At 39.6% G+C, this 23,826-nt stretch overlaps 2 protein-coding genes across 8 annotated transcripts in view; one reads left to right on the forward strand and one right to left on the reverse strand.

Moving 5' to 3' along the window:
• Window positions 1-23,826, reverse strand: part of Elp4 (elongator acetyltransferase complex subunit 4) — a 222,944-nt gene that overhangs the window by 186,928 nt on the left and 12,190 nt on the right. The window lies entirely within an intron of this gene.
• Rpl35al6 (ribosomal protein L35A like 6) lies at window positions 14,306-22,638 on the forward strand. Its single transcript, XM_063284946.1, has one exon. The coding sequence runs from the start codon at window positions 20,537-20,539 to the stop codon at window positions 20,867-20,869; it is 333 nt and encodes a 110-aa protein (XP_063141016.1). The 5' UTR covers window positions 14,306-20,536; the 3' UTR covers window positions 20,870-22,638.

The following is a 23,826-nucleotide window of genomic DNA, read 5'->3' on the forward strand; positions in this document are numbered from 1 at the left end:
ATATTCCTGTATCCAGAGGCACTATGCAGTTTCCTCTTGGGCCAGGTATGTGGGCATAAGTAGGCAGGAGTGGCAGTCTGTCCTGCAGTGTCTGGACTTCTGGGAGTTCAGCTCTCTCCCCCATGGGATTTGGCACAGGTAAACTATCTAAATGGGCCAATATCCAATAAGGAAATAGAGGGAGTCATTAAAAACCTGCCCACCAAAAAAAGTCTAGGGTCAGACAGCTTTAGCTTGGAATTTTACCAGACCTTCAAAGATGACCTGATACCAATATTTCTCAAAGTATTCCATATAACAGAAACATAAGGAAAACTACATAATTCATTCTAAGAAGCCACAATTACTCTGATACCTAAACCACACAAAAACCCTAACAAAAAAAGAACTTCAGACAAATCTCACTTATGAATGTCGATGCAAAAATACTCAATAAAATTCTTATCATCCCGGGGATGCAAGGTTGGTTCAATATATAAAAATCCATTAACAAGCTATAGGACCGGGCACTTCCAGTATTTAGCAGGGGGAGTCCAAAACCGGCAGATCCCTGCCCGCAGCAGCTCTCTGCTCCCAAACCCCGTGGGAGAGAGACCTCACCGCCTGGTCAGGTGGGCACTCCTGAGGCTGCAGAGCGGAAGAGACCACCAACACTGCCCACCCCTGCCCACATCTCTGGCCCAAGAGGAAACTGTATAAGGCCTCTGGGTCCGCGTAGGGGAGGGCCCAGGAGCAGCAGATCCACTGCTTCTGAGACACCTCCAGAACCTGAAGGGACCGACCGGATAAACAGTTCTCTGCACCCAAATCCCATGGGAGGGAGAGCTAAACCTTCAGAGAGGCAGACACGCCTGGGAAACCAGAAGAGACTGCACTCTGCACACATTTCTGACGCCAGAGGAAAACACCAAACGCCATCTGGAACCCTGGTGCACTGAAGCTCCCGGAAAGGGCTGCGCAGGTCTTCCTGGTTGCTGCCGACACGGAGAGCTCGTAGACAGCACCCCACGAGCAAACTTGAGCCTTGGAATCACAGGTAAGACCAACTTTTCTGCTGCAAGTGACCTGCCTGGTGAACTCAAGACACAGGCCCACAGGAACAGCTGAAGGCCTGTAGATAGGACAAACTACACGCTTGAAAGCAGAACACTCTGTCCCCATAACTGGCTGAAAGAAAACAGGAAAACAGGTCTACAGCACTCCCGACACACAGGCTTATAGGACAGTCTAGCCACTGTCAGAAATAGCAGAACAAAGTAACACTAGAGATAATCTGATGGCTAGAGGCAAGCGCAGGAACCCAAGCAACAGAAACGAAGACTACATGGCATCATCGGAGCCCAATTCTCCGACCAAAGCAAACACGGAATATCCAAACACACCAGAAAAGCAAGATCTAGTTTCAAAATCATATTTAATCAGGATGCTGGAGGACTTCAAGAAAGATGTGAAGAACTCCCTTAGAGAACAAGTAGAAGCCTACAGAGAGGAATCGCAAAAATCCCTGAAAGAATTTCAGGAAAACATAAATAAACAAGTAGAAGCCCATTGAGAGGAGACACAAAAATCCCTGAAAGAATTCCAGGAAAACATAAATAAACAAGTAGAAGCCCATAGAGAGGAGTCACAAAAATCCCTGAAGAATTCCAGGAAAACACAATCAAACAGTTGAAGGAATTAAAAATGGAAATAGAAGCAATCAAGAAAGAACACATGGAAACAACCCTGGATATAGAAAACCAAAGGAAGAGACAAGGAGCTGTAGATACAAGCTTCACCAACAGAATACCAGAGATGGAAGAGAGAATCTCAGGAGCAGAAGATTCCATAGAAATCATTGACTCAACTGTCAAAGATAATGTAAAGCGGAAAAAGCTACTGGTCCAAAACATACAGGAAATCCAGGACTCAATGAGAAGATCAAACCTAAGGATAATAGGTATAGAAGAGAGTGAAGACTCCCAGCTCAAAGGACCAGTAAATATCTTCAACAAAATCATAGAAGAAAACTTCCCTAACCTAAAAAAAGAGATACCCATAGGCATACAAGAAGCCTACAGAACTCCAAATAGATTGGACCAGAAAAGAAACACCTCCCGTCACATAATAGTCAAAACACCAAACGCACAAAATAAAGAAAGAATATTAAAAGCAATATGGGAACAAGGTCAAGTAACATATAAAGGGAGACCTATCAGAATCACACCAGACTTTTCACCAGAAACTATGAAAGCCAGAAGATCCCGGAGAGATGTCTGTCATACAGACCCTAAGAGAACACAAATGCCAGCCCAGGTTACTGTATCCTGCAAAACTCTCAATTAACATTGATGGAGAAACCAAGATATTCCATGACAAAACAAAATTTACATAATATCTTTCTACAAATCCAGCACTACAAAGGATAATAAATGGTAAAGCCCAACATAAGGAGGCAAGCTATACCCTAGAAGAAGCAAGATACTAATCGTCTTGGCAACAAAACAAAGAGAAGAAAAGCACACAAACATAACCTCATATCCAAATATGAACATAACAGGAAGCAATAATCACTATTCCTTAATATCTCTCAACGTCAATGGCCTCAACTCCCCAATAAAAAGACATAGATTAACAAACTGGATACGCAATGAGCACCCTACATTCTGCTGCCTACATGAAACACACCTCAGAGACAAAGACAGACACTACCTCAGAGTGAAAGGCTGGAAAACAACTTTCCAAGCAAATGGTCAGAAGAAGCAAGCTGGATAGCCATTCTAATATCAAATAAAATCAATTTTCAACTAAAATTCATCAAAAAAGATAAGGAAGGACACTTCATATTCATCAAAGGGAAAATCCACCAAGATGAACTCTCAATCCTAAATATCTATGCCCCAAATACAAGGGCACCTACATACGTAAAAGAAACCTTACTAAAGCTCAAAACACACATTGCACCTCACACAATAGTAGTAGGAGATTTCAACACCCCACTGTCATCAATGGACAGATCATGGAAACAGAAATTAAACAAAGACGTAGACAGAGTAAGAGAAGTCATGAGCCAAATGGACTTAACAGATATTTATAGAACATTCTATCCTAAAGCAAAAGGATATACCTTCTTCTCAGCTCCTCATGGTACTTTCTCCAAAATTGACCATATAATTGGCCAAAAAACGGGCCTCAACAGGTACAGAAAGGTAGAAATAATCCCATGCGTGCTATCAGACTAGACTGTTGTGGGGAGGGCGGCAATGGGGGGAGGATGGGGAGGGGAACACCCATAAAGAAGGGGAGGGGGAGGGATTAGGGGGATGTTTGCCCGGAAACCGGGAAAGGGAATAACACTCGAAATGTATATAAGAAATACTCAAGTTAATAAAAAGAAAAAAAATTAAAGAAAGAAAAAAAATCCATTAACATAATCACCAAACAAACAAACTCAAAGAAAAAAAATCACATGATCATCTCCTTAGGTGCAGAAAAAGAATTAAACAAAATATGAAACACCTTCACGTTAAAAGTATTGGAGAGATCAGGAACTCAAGGCCTATACCTAAACATAATAAAGCAATTTACTGCAAACCAGCAGTTAATATCAAATAAAAATGGAGAGATACTTGAAGCAACCTCACAAGACAAGGATTCCCACTCTCCCCATATCCAGTCAATCAAGTACCAGCAACAAAAAGAGATCAAGGGGATACAAATTGGCAAAGAAGAAATAAAAGTATCACTATTTGCAGATGATATGGTGTATACTTAAGTTACCCCAAAAATTCAACCAGAGAACTTCTACAGCTGATAAACAACTTCAGCAATGGCCAAATAAAAAAATTAACTAAAATAAATCAGTAGTCTTCCTTTATACAAATGATAAACAGGTTGAGAAAGAAATTAGGAGAACAACTCCCTGCACAACAGCCACAGATGATATAAAATATCTTGAGGTAACTAACCAAACAAGTGAAAGATCTGTATGATAAGAACTGCAAGTCTCTCAAGAAAGAAATCAAAGAAGATCTCTAAAATGGAAAGATCTCCCATGCTAATGGATTGGCAAACAGACAGGTTGTTCAATGGAATAGAATTGAAGACCCAGAAATTAAATCACACATTTATGCACACTTGATGTTTGACAAAGAAGCCAAAAATATACAATGGAAAAAAGAAAGCATCTTCAATAAATGGTGCTGGTCTCATTGGTCGTCTGTATTTAGAAAAATGAAAATAGACCCATATTTGTCACCATGCATAAAGCTCAAGTCCAAGTGGATCAAGGACCTTCACATAAAACCTATCTGGTTTTATTCAATTCAATCTAATTCATTCAATCTAATGGAAGAGAAAGTGGTAAAGAGCCTTGAACTCATTGGCACAGGGGGAAATTTCCTAAACAGAGCTCCAATGGCTTATGTTCTAAGAACAAGAATTGATAAATGGCACCTCACAAAACTGGAAAGGTTTTGTAAGGCAAAGGATATTGTTAATAAATCAAACCGGTAACCTACAGATTGTGAAAAAATCCAATAAAGGGCTAATATCCAAAATATATAAAGAACTCAAGAATCTAACCACACACACACACACACACACACACACACACACACACACACACATACACACACACAAAACACCAAAAAAAACCCCATACCAAAACAAAAAACAAAACAAAACAAAAAAACCAACAAAAAAAACCCCAAACAAACAAAAATACCCCAAACAATCCAATTAAAATATTGGGGTATAGAACTAAACCGAGATTTCACAACAGAGAAATCTTGAATGGCTGAGAAGCACCTAAAGAAATGTTCAGCGTCCTTAGCGATCAGGGAAATGCAAACCAGAACAACCCTGAGACTCCACCTCACACCAGTCAGAATGGCTGAGATCAAAGCCTTAGGTGACAACATGTGGGAAGAGGAGATGTGGAGAAACAGGAACCTCCCCCATTACTGGTAAGATTGCATACTGGTATAATCACTTGGAAATCAATTTGAAGATTCCTCAGAAAATTAGAAATAGACCTACCTAAATTCCACACTTGGGAATATACCCAAAAGATGCCCTACCATGGCACAGGGGCACGTGCTCCACTATGTTCATAGTGGCCTTATCTGTGAGAGCCAGAAGCTGGAAACAACCCAGATGCCCATGATAGAAGAATGGACACAGAACATGTGGGTCATTCACACAATGGAAAACCACTCAGCTACTGAGAGGGAGGACATCCTGAGGTTTGCAGCCAAATGGATAGAACTAGATAGTATCATCCTGAGTGAAGTAACTCAGACCCAAAAGGACATGCAAGGTATGTTCTCACTAATAAGTGGATATTAGTCAAAAAAAAAGTACAGAATATCCAAGATAGAGTCCACAGAACTCAAAAAGGTGAGGACTCCTCAGTCCCTTTGGGAAGGAGAAGAAAGCAACCACAAGAGGGGAGGCAGGGAGAGAAAGACAGGGGAGGGAAAGGAGATGGGGTTGGGGGAGAGGGGAATATGATATGGTATTGGGTACAGAAAGGACTGAAGATCTGAGTGCCAGCAGAAATAACGGAAATGGCAACCTTGGGAGGAAGGAGGTTGGGAGGGTCCTCCACAGTGTACCAAGACCTGGGAAGTGAGAGACTCTCAGGACTCAAAGTGGGGGGACCCTAGATGAAATGTCCTACAGTGGGAAGAGGGAACTTGTTGAGCCCATCTCTAGCAAAAAGACAGGGAGGGCATCAAGTAAGTAATGGAGTTGCTATCTCACAGTCAAAACTCTGACCCATAATTGTTCCTGACTGAAAGAACTGCAGGGATGGAAATGGAGAGGAGCCTGAGGAGAAGAAGGTCCAGCGACAGGCCCAAAGTGGGATCCTGCTCAAGGGGGTGAGGGGCAAGGCCTGATCCCATTACCAAGGCTATGGGGTGCTCACCAAAAGAGAGCTATCATGACTGCCCTCCAAAAGACCCAACAAGCAGCTGAAAGAGTCTGATGCAGATATGTGCACCCAACCAATGAACAGAAGCTCCTGACCCCTCTGTTGTATTAGGGAAACGCTTGAGGAAGCTGAGGAAGAGGGCAAGTCTGTAGGAAGATCAGGAATTTCAATTAACCTGGGCCCCTGAGATCTCTCAGACACTGGATCACCAGCCAGGCAGCAAACACCAGCTGATATGAGGCCTCCAACACATATACAGCAGAGGACTCCTGGGTCTGGGTTCAGTCAGAGAAGATGCACCTAACCCTCAAGAGACTGGAGGGCCCAGGACCTTTAGAGGTCTGGTGTTGTGAGTGGGTTGGGGACAGCCTTGTGGAGACGGGGTGGGAGGAGATGAGGAGGTACAAGATGTGGAACAAATGGAGGGTGGACCGGGAGGGTATAAAATCTGGAGTGTAAAAATATATAAAAAATTTTTAAAAAATCCATTTTACCAGAAGGAATCTACCCATTCATTAGAATCCCCATTGAAATTCCAACACAGTTCTTTACAGATCTGGAAAGAACAGTTTTCAACTTCATATAGAAAAGCAAAAAGCCCAGAATAACTAAAACAATCCTGATAACTAAGAGAACTTCTGGAGTTGTCCTTATCTCTGACTTCAAGCTGTAATATAGAGCAATATGAATAAAAACTACATGTATTAATATTAAAACAGACAAGTTAATCAATAGCATCGAATCAAATAACAGGAAGTAACAAATTTGCCTTAATATCTCTCAGCATCAATGGACTCGATTCCCCAGTAAAAAGACACAGGGTAGTCGTTATTTATACAAATATCAACGGAATGTCTACACTGACAAGTTGTTGCTGATACTTATAAACATTTTGCTGCAAACGGCAGTGTTTTCCAGGGTTGGGGTTTTTCAATTTAAGAATTCCATTGATTTTCATAGGTCTGGCAGTATTAATTCATATCCTTTTCAGATAGAGGTGGTAAAATGCAGCAAAGTTCAGCTCTGTGTCCCCACCCTCCTAACAATGAACCTGTACCCCCAAGGTAAAATCCTACATGCATGAAGTCTTCAGAGGGAATAAGAGATAAAAATATTACCAGTTGTACCAAATCCCCGGAGAGTCACTAAACCAAACACATATGGAACAACAAGACTGCATGGCAGTTAAATACAACTCTCAGGCCTCATCTAAGAAAACAGAAGCTTCTGTGTACAGAAGACAGAGACCACTACAGATCCGTACAACTGTGCAAACTCAGAGGACAACCACCCACATGGTGCTCATTCATCACAAGTGAGGCACTGTCACAAGAATCCCTATCCCTGAGCCTGCCCGAATTCAGGAAGTAAGTTTGTTAAGAAACAGAAAGTCAGGACATGGCTGCAAGGTAATGTCTTCTACATACGGCAGAGAGCTGCAGCCATGAAATGATAGCAGTACGGTCTAAACAAGACCTGGACGATGCCAACATCAGTGGACACCCCACTGTTCTGCTCTTACATCCTTCCTTTTCTTTCATTTAACCTTTGTTTTTCATATTTGCTCCTTTTCCTCCTTGTTCAATCTTGTTGTTTATGATGTTTTCGTTTTCCTCCTCTGAGTAGTATGCATGCTCAAGAGTAAAAGGATCCTCTAAATAATAATGAAAAAAATACCCAAACCCGGATGTGTGAAAATCATAACACAAGAATAAACATGAAAAAGCAAAGTAATACAACTTTCACGATCAAAAATACTTAACTTCTGAGTTCAAAGATATTGAAAAGGGCAAAGTGCTGAATGAGGATTTTAAAAGTGAATGGGTTAAAGGGAACAGTGACTTTAACAATAATACACAAAGAGATAAATTCAATAATACTAAGGGTGTAGTATACTATATTCAGACAGCTTTCCTGAACTTGGCAAAAAATGGAGCCCCTTTCATTAATGGGGCTTTCTCTTCTCTGCCTGATTTAAGGAGCCTGACCCCCAATATTCTATCTGAGGAATGTAATGTCATATAATCCTTGGTGAAATTACAGGCTTAATGCCCTGGAACCTTGGTACACACACACACACACACACACACACACACACACACACACACACACACACACACCTCTTGATTCACCCTAACCTTTACTCATACTAAAGTCAATCACTAAGCAGAACTTTCATCTTGTCCTTGTACTACTACTCAGAAACGATTCTAAATGGATAACTAACCAAAATGTAAAAGCTTGAAACAATAAAATTATCACAAAAGACAAGAAATACTTTTAACTTTGGTGTAAGCAAAAGTTTCTTAGGGCATACACATATAAACCGAAACAGAAAACCCTGGCCAGAGGACTCAGCAGGTAAAGGCACTTAGAGCCAAGAGGATATGCAGGCAACCCCAGAGCTCACACCTTAGGAGTAGAGACCTCCTAGAGATTATCCTCTGACTTCCCCACTAGTGTGTGCCCGCACACATACTCACATACACATAAAGGAAATGAACAAATCCTGATTTTGAAAGTTCCAGTATGTAACGTTAGTACTCAGGAACATGCAGCAAGAGGAATGCAAATGGGAGGAAAGTTTGGACTCCTAAGGGAGAGCCACAGAGAAGAAGAACACAAACAAACAAGAAATAAAACAACGACAGAATTACAATCAAAACCAAAACCAAACCCTTGCAGACTGCAAATATTTGCAATAAATCCACAGCAGACAGAGGATTAGTACTCAAACTATCTACTATAGAAATAAGAACAAGATGTAAAAACACTGCTCACAAAATACATGTATGGATGGCTAACAAATAGATTAAAAGATGTTTAATCACAACATTGGCATCAAAGGATGCCAATTGAATTGAGAAGTCATTATATTCCATAGGAATGTCTGCAATTGAAATCCATATGATTGCAAGGACATAGAACAAAGCATTCCTGCATGACCAATGCAATGGAAGAGAGTAAATGCACTTTGGAAAACAGTCTGTAAGTATCTGATGAAGCTAAGCAAGTACTTATAATTGAACCCGGTAATTTTAGGTGAGTTGAAAATAGATGTTCAGAAATAAACCTATAAAAATGCTTATAGTAACTATTTCAAAGTAATAGTCAAACTTTGGAAACAATGTGTTTGTTAACTAGAGAACAGAGTGACAGATAATATACTCATAACTTGAATACCATGAAACAACAGAAAGTTATACACACAAGCAACAACATAGATGAATAATAACATATGCTATGAAAACACACAGATCCAAAGGAAAGTACAAAATATGATTAATTTTATATGCTATCCCGGAGATAATGAAACTGATCTTGAGAGATAGAAGTAGGAAGATCTTGGGTGTTTGGAGCCAGGGAACTGATTCAAGTAGACATTTTGGAGCGATAGAAATGTATTCTCTTGATTGTGCTGGTTATGTGAGTATACATTTGGAAGAAGTCACTAAAATAATAGACATGAAATGTGCGCATGTTGTTAAATACAGTTTTAATTAATGTTGACTAAAACTAAGGTGTAACTAAAATACCACACATTCAGTTATTCATAAACCTCAGCACATACTATCACAGAGCAAATCCTTGATCAAGGTACAGCAGACGTAATGGACTAGCTGTATATATGAAAAGATGTAGCTACTTAGGTAAGACTATCAAAAGTGAAAATCTTCATATATTTAAGTCAAAATATAAGCTTTATATGAATAAAAACCTTTTATAAGAATCTCAGTGTGCAAAGGAAAGTAAGGCACTTGTGTTGTCTGCACTGCTCACAGGTGACAGGTGAAAAGCTGGAAGTGGGTGTGATGATTAACTCAGCTATAACAGGGCTGAAATGTCCAATGCTAACTTTTAAGAATTTGCCTCCATTCAACTTTTCAACAAAGTAAAAGTTCACATTTTCAAAAAACTTCAAATAATTATTCTTAAATCAGATTATAAATGCAAGTGTTTAAACTGAAGCTACTATAAATCAATGATGTACGAATAAACCTGATAAATAATTTAAATTCCAAGATAATTATTTTTATATGGAAAATTTAACCTTCAAAAATTCCATTCACCACCCAACTATCCTTGCATGATCATAGTTAAAATGCTCATGTATTTTCTAAATTATTGTACCTTTTCTGCATAGGTTTTCTTACTTGGTTACAGTTACTGATATTCATTCCCCATCTTTCTTCGTGCTACATAACATTCTTCGTAGTCTTCTAGCTTAACATTATATAACATCTCACAAACGTTATGTGTCATATTTATTTGTTCCTCTTGCTATCATGGACATTTCTAGCACTCTCAGGCTTTGCTGCTGTTAAATGCAGAAACATAAGAGTCCCCCAAATATGTCCAGGGCCGAGCTCAATAACTCAACATGTTCCTCTACCAAATATGGCTCTCTTGGTTTTCAGAAACTCAAGATTTATATGTGATAGCTTTTCTCTCTCTTTCTTGCCTATATACCTGACTCTTCATCCTGAAAATTCTACTGAACTCAATTTCAAACTATTTCTGCAATTTAATTACCCTTTTTCATGCTGATGCTTCTCCCCTAGACATGGTACAAAACCTCTTGCCAGGGCAACCACAACTGCTTCTTAGTTATTCCATCGACTCAAATCTTCAAGACAGTTGTTCCCCAATACCAGTTCCAAGAGCATCCCCACCATGGATGCCTGAGACCATATACTATCCTAGCCTTTAGGTGGTGCATGTCCTAATCCCTATCCTCCCATGCATATGTATTTATACATTCCTATCATAAAACTTAGTAAATCAAACACAATGAGAGATTATCAACATTAACTAACAACAGAACAGAACAAGTAAAACCTATAGTATAATAAAGTCATGTGACAAGGATCTACCTGTCCTAAAATATTTTATTGTCTCACCTCTTCTCCTAAAGGAAATACTTCACAACCTTTCTTTAGCATATTCAAATTGTAGGTTTCAGTACCCTTGTTCCCCGGGGGCCTTTATTAAGTAAATTAGGGTTACTGAAGACAAGTACTGTGATAGATGACTGACAGTCACTGTGATAACTATTAAGTGACTAATGGGTGGGTAGCAGATGCAGTATGGCTATGAGTTAGTCATATTCCAGGCATGATGTGGGGGGGGACAAGATGAGATTTTATCATGCATCTCAGAACAGCAGGTGATTTAATATGCATTAATTGATTGTTTCTGGAGTTTTTCATTTAATTCTTTTGGACCATATGAGACTGATGCTGTTTTGCAGAAAGTGAAACAGAACACAAAGGAAACTACTATGGTAGCTGACTATTCTATTATTCTACATAAAAATCTTTTTGGTGGTTTCTCCTTTTGTTAATGGTAGAAAAAAACTAAGCCCTTTAACCTGGTCTATAGGCTGTGTATCATTGTGACCAAAGACCAGACTTAATACACACAAATAAATGTATGCGTGTTAAGAGGTTTAGTAAAAATAAGACACCTTCTGCCTTTAAAATGTATGTGACTGCTATTGAACAACTTTTCAGTGAAGAAACACTCTTCAATTGGAAAATTAAAAATATACGCAAAGTTGAGGACACAGTAAACACACAGAAAAGCAAAGCCTCAAAGCTCATCAGGTTGTATCTGTTTCTTTCTCTGCTGCCCTCTCCTCAGACACTGCTGCAGGTACACATCAAGATACTCACTGCTGCCCACTATTCTGCTGGCTCTTACAAAACATGCCCAATTTGCATAAATTTCTCCAAAATAATTCTCAAGAAGCTTCCCTCGAGGTGCTTTTAAACACTCCAGCTGTATCAGCTTCTAAGATACAAAACTGTAATTTCTCCATAGAGCTAATGGGTGACTATGACAGTTAAGCCTAGTGCCAAGCACGTAATATATATATATATATATATATATATATATATATATATATTGAATATCTGTATTATTAATGAAGAGAAAAGTTACAACAACAAAAAATCTGTCGTGTGAATCAGTCACATATACTGTAATGTAAAAATGCACACACACACACACACACACACACACATGCACACACATGGTGGGGGTGGGGTGGGGTGCTGAAAATGATCAAGTTTGTGAAATAAATTTTGAGGTTGCTTAATAGCATTTGATCAATCTGCTTAGTGAATTGCCAGAATGCTGGGCAACAGCAGTTGATGAGGTGAAACTGCCAAAAACAATCTGGCCTAAACAAATCATCTAATTCTTATGTTCACTGGACGTATGAACGTAAGATGACACTGTCAGACTTAGGGCCTAAAGCTATTTTAAATGGAAAGAGATGAGATTTAAATCTCTTTAAAACCAACTGCGCTTGCGCTCTCTCTCTCTCTCTCTCTCTCTCTCTCTCTCTCTCTCTCTCTCAAACATTGTCAGACAATGTTAGCTTGGAGTACACGAACTAAAACATCTTTGGAAGAGAGTGACTGAGATGGAGAAGGGAGCTAAAAGTATGTTAAGAGAAAAATAGAATATTTAGCTTAAAAAAAAAAAGAAAGACTCCCAAGAGCCAATGCAGAGCTGCCTTAAATATTGATGGGCTATACTGTAGGCATAGAACTATGCCTATGCTTTATATCCATAATGTAGAATAAGGCCTGGTTATGGGTAGAAGAAACAGGCTTAACTTTTTACCCCACAATATGAAATTTCCAGTGATCTGCCCCATCTTTCCAAGTAGCTTTTTCTCAAAATTACTTCTTACTATTTTTTTTCATATTTCCAATTTTTTTTTTATTAACTTGAGTATTTCTTATATACATTTGGAGTGTTATTCCCTTTCCCGGTTTCCGGGCAAACATCCCCCTCTCCCCTCCCCTTCCCTATGGGTGTTCCCCTCCCAACCCTCCCCCCATTGCCGCCCTCCCCCCAACAGTCTAGTTCACTGGGGGTTCAGTCTTAGCAGGACCCAGGGCTTCCCCTTCCACTGGTGCTCTTACTAGGATATTCATTGCTATCTATGAGGTCAGAATCCAGGGTCAGTCCATGTATAGTCTTTAGGTATTGGCTTAGTCCCTGGAAGCTCTGGTTGCTTGGCATTGTTGTACATATGGGGTCTCGAGCCCCTTCAAGCTCTTCCAGTTCTTTCTCTGATTCCTTCAACAGGGGTCCTATTCTCAGTTCAGTGGTTTGCTGCTGGCATTCGCCTCTGTATTTGCTGTATTCTGGCTGTGTCTCTCAGGAGCGATCTACATCTGGCTCCTGTCGGTCTGCACTTCTTTGCTTCATCCATCTTGTCTAATTGGGTGGCTGTATATGTATGGGCCACATGTGGGGCAGGCTCTGAAGGTGTTCCTTCAGTCTCTGTTTTAATCTTTGCCTCTCTATTCCCTGCCAAGGGTATTCTTGTTCCCCTTTTAAAGAAGGAGTGAAGCATTCACATTTTGATCATCAGTCTTGAGTTTCATGTGTTCTAGGCATCTAGGGTAATTCAAACATTTGGGCTAATAGCCACTTATCAATGAGTGCATACCATGTGTGTCTTTCTGTGATTGGGTTAGCTCACTCAGGATGATATTTTCCAGTTCCAACCATTTGCCTACGAATTTCATAAAGTCGTTTTTGATAGCTGAGTAATATTCCATTGTGTAGATGTACCACATTTTCTGTATCCATTCCTCTGTTGAAGGGCATCTGGGTTCTTTCCAGGTTCTGGCTATTATAAATAAGGCTGCTATGAACATAGTGGAGCACGTGTCTTTTTTATATGTTGGGGCATCTTTTGGGTATATGCCCAAGAGAGGTATAGCTGGATCCTCAGGCAGTTCAATGTCCAATTTTCTGAGGAACCTCCAGACTGATTTCCAGAATGGTTGTATCAGTCTGCAAACCTACCAACAATGGAGGAGTGTTCCTCTTTCTCCACATCCTCTCCAGCATCTGCTGTCACCTGAGTTTTTGATCTTAGCCATTCTCACTGGTGTGAGGTGAAATCTCAGGGTTGTTTTGATTTGCATTTCCCTTATGACTAAAGATGTTGAACATTTCTTTAGGTGTTTCTCAGCCATTCGGCATTCCTCAGCTGTGAATTCTTTACCTCTGAACCCCATTTTTTAATACGGTTATTTGTCTCCCTGCGGTCTAACTTCATGAGTTCTTTGTATATTTTGGATATAAGGCCTCTATCTGTTGTAGGATTGGTAAAGATCTTTTCCCAATCTGTTGGTTGCCGTTTTGTCCTAACCACAGTGTCCTTTGCCTTACAGAAGCTTTGCAGTTTTATGAGATCCCATTTGTCGATTCTTGATCTTAGAGCATAAGCCATTGGTGTTTTGTTTAGGAAATTTTTTCCAGTGCCCATGTGTTCCAGATGGTTCCCTAGTTTTTCTTCTATTAGTTTGAGTGTGTCTGGTTTGATGTGGAGGTCCTTGATCCACTTGGACTTAAGCTTTGTACAGGGTGATAAGCATGGATCGATCTGCATTCCTCTACCTCCAGTTGAACCAGCACCATTTGCTGAAAATGCTATCTTTTTTCCATTGGATGGTTTTGGCTCCTTTGTCAAAAATCAAGTGACCATAGGTGTGTGGGTTCATTTCTGGGTCTTCAATTCTATTCCATTGGTCTATCTGTCTGTCTCTGTACCAATACCATGCAGTTTTTATCACTATTGCTTTGTAAAATTGCTTGAGTTCAGGGATAGTGATTCCCCCTGAAGTCCTTTTATTGTTGAGGATAGTTTTAGCTATCCTGGGTTTTTTGTTATTCCAGATGAATTTGCAAATTGTTCTGTCTAACTCTTTGAAGAATTGGATTGGTATTTTGATGGGGATTGCATTGAATCTGTAGATCGCTTTTGGTAAAATGGCCATTTTTACTATATTAATCCTGCCAATCCATGTGCATGGGAGATCTTTCCATCTTCTGAGGTCTTCTTCAATTTCTTTCTTCACTGTCTTGAAGTTCTTATTGTACAGATCTTTTACTTGCTTGGTTAAAGTCACAGCGAGGTACTGTATATTATTTGGGTCTATTATGAAGGGTGTCGTTTCCCTAATTTCTTTCTCGGCTTGTTTCTCTTTTGTGTAGAGGAAGGCTACTGATTTATTTGAGTTAATTTTATACCCAGCCACTTTGCTGAAGTTGTTTATCAGCTTTAGTAGTTCTCTGGTGGAACTCTTGGGATCACTTAAATAAACTATCATATCATCTGCAAATAGTGATATTTTGACTTCTTCTTTTCTGATCTGTATCCCCTTAACCTCCTTTTGTTCTCTGATTGCTCTGGCTAGAACGTCAAGAACTATATTGAATAAGTAGGGAGAGAGTAGGCAGCCTTGTCTAGTCCCTGATTTTAGTGGGATTGCTTCAAGTTTCTCTCCATTTAGTTTAATGTTAGCAACTGGTTTGCTGTATATGGCTTTTACTATGTTTAGGTATGGGCCTTGAATTCCTATCCTTTCCAGGACTTTTATCATGAAGGGGTGTTGAATTTTGTCAAATGCTTTCTCAGCATCTAATGTAAGGATCATGTGGTTTTGTTCTTTCAGTTTGTTTATATAATGGATCACGTTGATGGTTTTCCGTATATTAAACCATCCCTGCATGCCTGGGATGAAGCCTACTTGATCATGGTGGATGATTGTTTTGATGTGCTCTTGGATTCGGTTTGCCAGAATTTTATTGAGTATTTTTGGGTCGATATTCATAAGGGAAATTGGTCTGAAGTTCTCTTTCTTTCTTGGGTCTTTGTGTGGTTTAGGTATAAGAGTAATTGTGGCTTCATAGAAGGAATTTGGGAGTGATCCATCTGTTTCAATTTTGTGGAATAGTTTGGATAATATTGGTATGAGGTCTTCTATGAAGGTTTGATAGAATTCTGCACTAAACCCGTCTGGACCTGGGCTCTTTTTGGTTGGGAGACCTTTAATGACTGCTTCTATTTCCTTAGGAGTTATGGAGTTGTTTAACTGGTTTATCTGTTCCTGATTTAACTTCGGTACCTGGTATCTGTCTAGGAAATTGTCCATTTCCTGTAGATTTTCAAGTTTTGTTGAATATAGGCTTTTATAGTAAGATCTGATGATTTTTTGAATTTCCTCTGAATCTGTAGTTATGTCTCCCTTTTCATTTCTGATTTTGTTAATTTGGACACATTCTCTGTGTCCTCTCGTTAGTCTGGCTAAGGGTTTATCTATCTTGTTGATTTTCTCAAAGAACCAACTTTTGGTTCTGTTGATTCTTTCTATGGTCCTTTTTGTTTCTACTTGGTTGATTTCAGCTCTGAGTTTGATTATTTCCTACCTTCTACTCCTCCTGGGTGTATTTGCTTCTTTTTGTTCTAGAGCTTTTAGGTGTGCTGTCAAGCTGCTGACATATGCTCTTTCCTGTTTCTTTCTGCAGCCACTCAGCGCTATGAGTTTTCCTCTTACCACAGCTTTCATTGTGTCCCATAAGTTTGGGTATGTTGTACCTTAATTTTCATTAAATTCTAGAAAGTTTTTAATTTCTTTCTTTATTTCTTCCTTGACCAGGTTATCATTGAGTAGAGCATTGTTCAATTTCCACGTATATGTGGGCATTCTTCCCTTATTGTTATTGAAGAGCAGTTTTAGGCCGTGGTGGTCAGATAGCACGCATGGGATTATTTCTATCTTTCTGTACCTGTTGAGGCCCGTTTTTTGGCCAATTATATGGTCAATTTTGGAGAAAGTACCATGAGGAACTGAGAAGAAGGTATATCCTTTTGCTTTAGGATAGAATGTTCTATAAATATCCGTTAAGTCCATTTGGCTCATGACTTCTCTTAGTCTGTCTACGTCTCTGTTTAATTTCTGTTTCCATTATCTGTCCATTGATGAGAGTGGGGTGTTGAAATCTCCTACTATTATTGTGTGAGGTGCAATGTGTGTTTTGAGCTTTAGTAAGGTTTCTTTTACGTATGTAGGTGCCCTTGTATTTGGGGCATAGATATTTAGGATTGAGAGTTCATCTTAGTGGATTTTCCCTTTGATGAATATGAAGTGTCCTTCCTTATATTTTTTGATGAATTTTAGTTGAAAATTGATTTTATTTGATATTACAATGGCTACTCCAGCTTGCTTCTTCCGACCATTTGCTTGGAAAGTTGTTTTCCAGCCTTTCACTCTGAGGTAGTGTCTGTCTTTTTCTCTGAGGTGTGTTTCCTGTAGACAGCAGAATGTAGGGTCCTCGTTGCATATCCAGTTTGTTAATCTATGTCTTTTTATTGAGGAGTTGAGTCCATTGATGTTGAGAGATATTAAGGAATAGTGATTATTGCTTCCTGTTATATTCATATTTGGATGTGAGGTTATATTTGTGTGCTTTTCTTCTCTTTGTTTTGTTGCCAAGACGATTAGTTTCTTGCTTCTTCTAGGGTATAGCTTGCCTCCTTATGTTGGGCTTTACCATTTATTATCCTTTGTAGTGCTGGATTTGTAGAAAGATATTGTGTAAATTTGGTTTTGTCATGGAATATCTTGGTTTCTCCATCTATGTTAATTGAGAGTTTTGCAGGATACAGTAACCTGGGCTGGCATTTGTGTTCTCTTAGGGTCTGTATGACATCAGTCCAGGATCTTCTGGCCTTCATAGTTTCTGGCTAGAACTCTGGTGTGATTCTGATAGGTCTGCCTTTATATGTTACTTGACCTTTTTCCCTTACTGCTTTTAATATTCTTTCTTTATTTTGTGCGTTTGGTGTTTTGACTATTATGTGACGGGAGGTGTTTCTTTTCTGGTCTAATCTATTTGGAGTTCTGTAGGCTTCTTGTATGCCTATGGGTATCTCTTTTTTTAGGTTAGGGAAGTTTTCTTCTATGATTTTGTTGAAGATATTTACTGGTCCTTTGAGCTGGGAGTCTTCACTCTCTTCTATACCTATTATCCTTAGGTTTGATCTTCTCATTGAGTCCTGGATTTCCTGTATGTTTTGGACCAGTATCTTTTTCTGCTTTACATTATCTTTGACAGTTGAGTCAATGATTTATATGGAATCTTCTGCTCCTGAGATGCTCTCTTCCATCTCCTGTATTCTGTTGGTGAAGCTTGTATCTACAGCTCCTTGTCTCTTATTTTGCTTTTCTATATCCAGGGTCGTTTCCATGTGTTCTTTCTTGATTGCTTCTATTTTCATTTTTAATTCCTTCAACTGTTTGATTGTGTTTTCCTGGAATTCTTTCAGGGATTTTTGTGATTCCTCTCTATGGGCTTCTACTTGTTTATTAATGTTTTCCTGTGTTTCTCTAAGGGAGTTCTTCATGTCTTTCTTGAGGTCCTCCAGCATCATGATCAAATACGATTTTGAAGCTAGATCTTGCTTTTCTGGTGTGTTTGGATATTTCATGTTTGTTTTGGTGGAGAATTGGGCTCCGATGATGCCATGTAGTCTTGGTTTCTGTTGCTTGGGTTCCTGTGCTTGCCTCTCGCCATCAGATTATCTCTAGTGTTACTTTGTTCTGCTATTTCTGACAGTGGCTAGACTGTCCTATAAGCCTGTGTGTCAGGAGTGCTGTAGACCTGTTTTCCTGTTTTCTTTCAGCCAGTTATGGGGACAGAGTGTTCTGCTTTCAGACGTGTAGTTTTTCCTCTCGACAGGTCTTCAGCTGTTCCTGTGGGCCTTTGTCTTGAGTTCACCAGGCAGGTCACTTGCAGCAGAAAAGTTGGTCTTACCTGTGGTCCGGAGGCTCAAGTTTGCTCGCGGGGTGCTGCCCATGAGCTCTCTGCGGCGGCAGCAACCAGGAAGATCTGCGCTGCCCTTTCCGGGAGCTTCCGTGCCCCAGGGTTCCAGATGGCGTTTGGTGTTTTCCTCTGGCGTCTGAGATGTATGTGCAGAGTGCAGTCTCTTCTGGTTTCCCAGGCGTGTCTGCCTCCTACTTCTTACTATTTTATGCTTGTCTATGTTGCTGAATACCTGAATATCCATATCTGCCTATGGCAGTTGTGATGGTTCGTGTTGCTTGTCAACCTAACACAATCTAGAATCACCTGGGAAGTAAGTCTCAACTGATGGTCTATGTAAACTGGGTTGACCTGTGGGCATGCATGTCTATGGAAGATCTTCCTGATTATGTTAACTAGGGTAGGAAGGTCAACCCATTGTGTACAGCACTGAGAGAGGTGGAGGTAGGGCAGTTTTACCAGGACAGTTTTAGACAGACTGTCTAGAATCAGGCGAAGACCGAGTGAAATGAAGGAATGAATGAAAAGAATGCAGAAAATTAGAACTTACTGCCAAAGTTAGTATGAGTCTAAGCAGAGCAATTTACACAGAAGTTGAGAGAAAATAGATTGAATCAGTCAGTTTGGAAGATTACATTGAATGGAGACTAGAAGCTTCCAGCTCTAGGCCTAGGGATGGTTAGAAATGTTCTGGGCTCAGAACAAGCCACTTATTCATGCAATTTATAAGCCAAAGGGAAAAAAAAATACCTCTACTGTCCTTTGTGTTTGTTTGACTGGTTATTTTACCATATCAAGACATAATGAGGGACTACATAAATGGCTCAATAGTTAAGAGCATATAATGAATGCTCTTACAAAGGACCCAAGTTCAATTCTCAGAACTTATATTTGGAAGTCACAGCTATCTTAACTACATGCACCACTCCCCCCTGCCCCACCACCCACCTCAGCATGGTTTAAGAATATTGGGCTTTTATTTTCTTCTATTAATATTACAGAAGAAATATGAAAGGTGAGGCCAGGTTTTCTAAGCAATGTAAAAAAAATAGGTATTTCTAATCACTGTGATATATCTACAATTACAAGAACAGTTAAAGCATTGGTTTGAAAAAACATGTCTTCTAAGTTCAGAGAAACATCCAAAACACTTCTGGTCTCCACAGGCACCTGCACTCACATGCACCCCCACCCCATGTGTGTGTGTATATATAATTATATATATATATATATGTGTGTATATATATATATATATATTTGAAAGTAGTAAAAATAATCTTTTCTAAAAATGGAAATACAAGTAGGGCAGAAATTGGTATAGAGAACAGGGCCATTGCTGTGCAACTTTGGGAACTGTTTTGAAAGGAAATGTAGAAGTCTTTAGGACTTTGGGCTAAAAAAGCATTGAGTGCCATGAGGCTGTTCTTATGGGAGCTTAAAAGATAAGACTACTGAGAGGTATGTGAATAGTGAAGGCCTGGCTCACAAGGTCTCAGAGAACAATGACACTACTAGAAACTTGGATAGGCCATTTGTGTGATATTTTGTACAAAATACTGGCTGCTTGAGTTAGGTTAGCACTTAAAGAGTTAGCAGTTACCTTTGTAGAGCATCTGGGTTTGATTCCCAGCACCCACATGGTGGCTCACAATCATCTGTAACTCTAGTTCCAAGGGACCCAACATCCTTCTGATTTGAGGGCAACAAGCATACACACGTCTGATATACATACATGCATGCAAAACACTCATATACATAAAGTAATTAAATAAATCTAAAAAAAAAAAACCTGACTACTTTCTGCCTATGTCCTAAGAACTTGGATAGGGTTAAGTTTGAGGGTAATAGACTGATTTGTTTGGCAGAAGAAACACCAAGACAGTCTCTCTCCATCATCTTGGTGCCTTTGGAGGCCTGCTGGGAACAAGACTTAAAAAAAAAAAAAAGCAAAACAAAACAAAAAAAATAAAACCAACAAGTATGTCTGGAAGGCTATGGTGCAAGGCCATTTTTGCTGCCTACAAGCGAGGCCTCAGGAACCAAAGAGAGCACACGACTCTTCTTAAAATTGAAGGTGTTTATGCCCGAGATGAAACTGAGTTCTACTTAGGCGAGAGGTGTGCTTATGTGTACAAAGCAAAAAACAATACAGTGACTCCTGGAGGCAAACCAAACAAAACCAGAGTGATCTGGGGAAAAGTAACTCGGGCCCATGGAAACAGTGGCATGGTTCGTGCCAAATTCCGAAGCAACCTTCCTGCTAAGGCCATTGGACACAGAATCCGTGTGATGCTGTACCCATCCCGGATTTAAACTAGTAGAGAGTAAATAAATAAAAGTAGATTTGTGAAACAAAGTAAAAAAAAGAAACACCAAGACAGAATGGTGTTCAGATTAGTGGTAAGAAAACTGCTATAATTGTTAAAGAGATCAGCATAACATGGGATGTGAAATTGCTGAATGGGATGTGAATAGTATTTTTTTAGGATAAGTCCAGAGAAAATGGTACAAGTGTGGCTCACAGGAGTAAAACTAGCAGCACAACTAGAAATGTTGTATGTACCATCCACATAGTACTGGTTTTGTAGGCATAAAAAAGGCAAGACAGAGGGGTCGTGGAGAAATATCTAAGGACAAATATGTGGCAGAAACCGAGACCCTGCAGACAAGCCTTAAAAGGACAGTAAGTAAAGCAAAGGAAGTGAAGGTTCAGTTGCAACTGAGGCCCAGAGATGTTAGAGAAGCCAGGACCATGAGATGCTCTCCAAGGAGAACTAATGACGCTTGAGTATACCTATGGGAGAGTTTGTGTGCCGAGGTAGGGAGTTGGAGGGTTGGGATGAGTCAAGCCCTTTTGGAAACTAGCCAACTGCATTATGGACACTAAATGCTGACCATGGAGCTGCAGAATTTGTTTTTTTTTCCCATTTTGCTTTGGTAGATTATTTAATGTCTCAGTTCTTCCATTTAAAAATAACAGATATTTTCCCTGTGCTATTATATGTTGGAAGTATAACTAGTTCTTTAGTTTACAAAAGTGCACAGTTAAGAGATATTAGATTTTTTATTGGATATTTTTTATTTACACCTCAAACGTTATCCCCTTTCCCGGTTTCCCAACCATAAACCCCCTATCCAATCCCCCCTCCCCTTCTTCCATGAGGGTGTTACCACTTCCCCAACCACCCACCCCTTCCCACCTCCCCACCCTGATATCTCCCTACACTGAGGGGGTCCAGTCTTGGCAAGACCAAGGGCTTCTCCTCCCATTGGCACCCAAGAAGGCCACCTTCTGCTACATATGCAGTTGGAGCCATGGGTCTGTCCATGTGTGCTCTTTGTGTAGTGTTTTAGTCCCTGGGAGCTCTGGTTGGTTGGTATTGTTGTTCTTATTGGGTTGCAAGCCCCTTCAGTTCCTTCAATCCTTTCTCTAACTCCTCCAATGGGGACCCCATTATAAGTTCAATGGTTTGTGGCTAGCATTCGCCTCTGTATTTGTCAGGCTCTGGTAGAGTCTCTCAGGAGACAGGTATATCAGATTCCAAGATATTGGATTTTTAAGTGTTAGGTTTTGTATATACTATAAAGACTTTTAAAGCTAGCCAACAGTTTATATCATGTGGTAAATACGAGACTTTGGGAACTAACTCTATTTTTTCTACTAACACTTCATTCAAAATTATCTCTTATCTAATTACTCAAACACTCAGGATTACTTATCTTTTCCATTATTACTTATAACTGACAACTAAAAATTATTTTTTTCAAGGCTTTCAACTCATTCATTCATCCACTATTTCTAAATTTTTCCTGTGACATTAGAACTTCTACATAACTAAAAAGGTTAAATAGTCATAATCAGGTAGTTTCAACAAATAGGTACACAGTAAAGTGAGTAAATACTAAAGAACTAAGAAGTTATACGGGAAGAGTACCTACTGTAAAGAAAGGGAGAATGAGGGTTGGGGATTTGGCTCAGTGGAAGAGCGCTTGCCTAGTGAGCGCAAGGCCCTGGGTTCGGTCCAAAAAAAAAAAAAAAAGAAAAGAAAAGAAAAAAAAAAGAAAAGAAAAGAAAAAAGAAAAAAGAAAAAGAAAGGGAGAATGAAACAACAGCTACGCAAGATTTTCTAGAGGAGACGCCTGACCTGGAAAACAAAAGAAAGAGACTGGTACTTCGATGGGATACCACTGTGAGACTAACATGAGCATAAGAAATGTGTGTGAGTGTGTGTGTGTGTGTGAGTGTGTGTGTGTGTGTGTGTGTGTGAGTGTGTGTGTGTGTGTGAGTGTGTGTGTGTGTGTGTGTGTTTCTTTTTCCTTTCTGGTACTATGTACTAAACCCAGGACCTTGCACGTCCTAGGCAATCCCTTTACCACTGAGCCATACTTCCAGCCCTTAGTCTTAAAGAGCATTGGATCTTGTGTTGACACAGAACATAGTTCTACGTTCGTCTATCATGTTTAAGTTTTTATATTAGTTAATTATGGAAAGAAATGGGAAGGGTCTATAAGAAAACACTAAAAATAGGGACATCTTAAAAAGATATTATAGTAATTTCACTAAATATGGTCAATTATGGCCCAAATTTGAAAAATAGCACTAAAACTAGAGAGTACAAAGAGTTAAAAATATTTAAAATGTAAAAGCCATCGTGACACATCCTTAGACATGACTTGCAGCCCCAGGAGTCATTTGCTTGGTGCAGTGTGTAGTTTGGGGGATGGCGGGAACATTCTCAAGCTTTATAGCTTGAGTCACACAAGTGGAAGTAAGAAACTTAGGATGAAGCTGAACTCTTGAGAGGATGCACTTCCTACTTGAGGAGGTCTGTCCATTGCCTTTGTGTAAGCCTGCTGAGCTGACGTCCTCTTACTGTCAATACTTCTCATGTGTGCAGTTTTTTCCTTCAGCTTCCAACCTGTTCTTACACTTTAAGTCTTTTTCATACCTCTCACATTTACAACATTTACATGTTATATATACACTGTATGTTGTCGTGCCCTGTGCTACCAACTTCTAGTTCAAAGGTCGTAAAGGGCTGAATGCAAGCTTTCTGTTGCCTAACAGTGCTGACTACAATTACTTCAAAACAGATGACAGGTGATTTGGCTAAAAGCATGCATTCAGATCTGGTTGTCTTGTCCACTTTAGTGCTTCTGCTTCACTGTGTGGTACTATGATAGAATAAATTAAAAATATAAAAAGCTTCTTTTTTAAAAAAGAAGGACATAAATAATTGAACTTGTGGAACATATGGTGACTGCTGCAA

This window comes from Rattus norvegicus, chromosome 3 (genome assembly GCF_036323735.1).
Source record: "Rattus norvegicus strain BN/NHsdMcwi chromosome 3, GRCr8, whole genome shotgun sequence".
Classification (NCBI taxonomy): domain Eukaryota; kingdom Metazoa; phylum Chordata; class Mammalia; order Rodentia; family Muridae; genus Rattus; species Rattus norvegicus.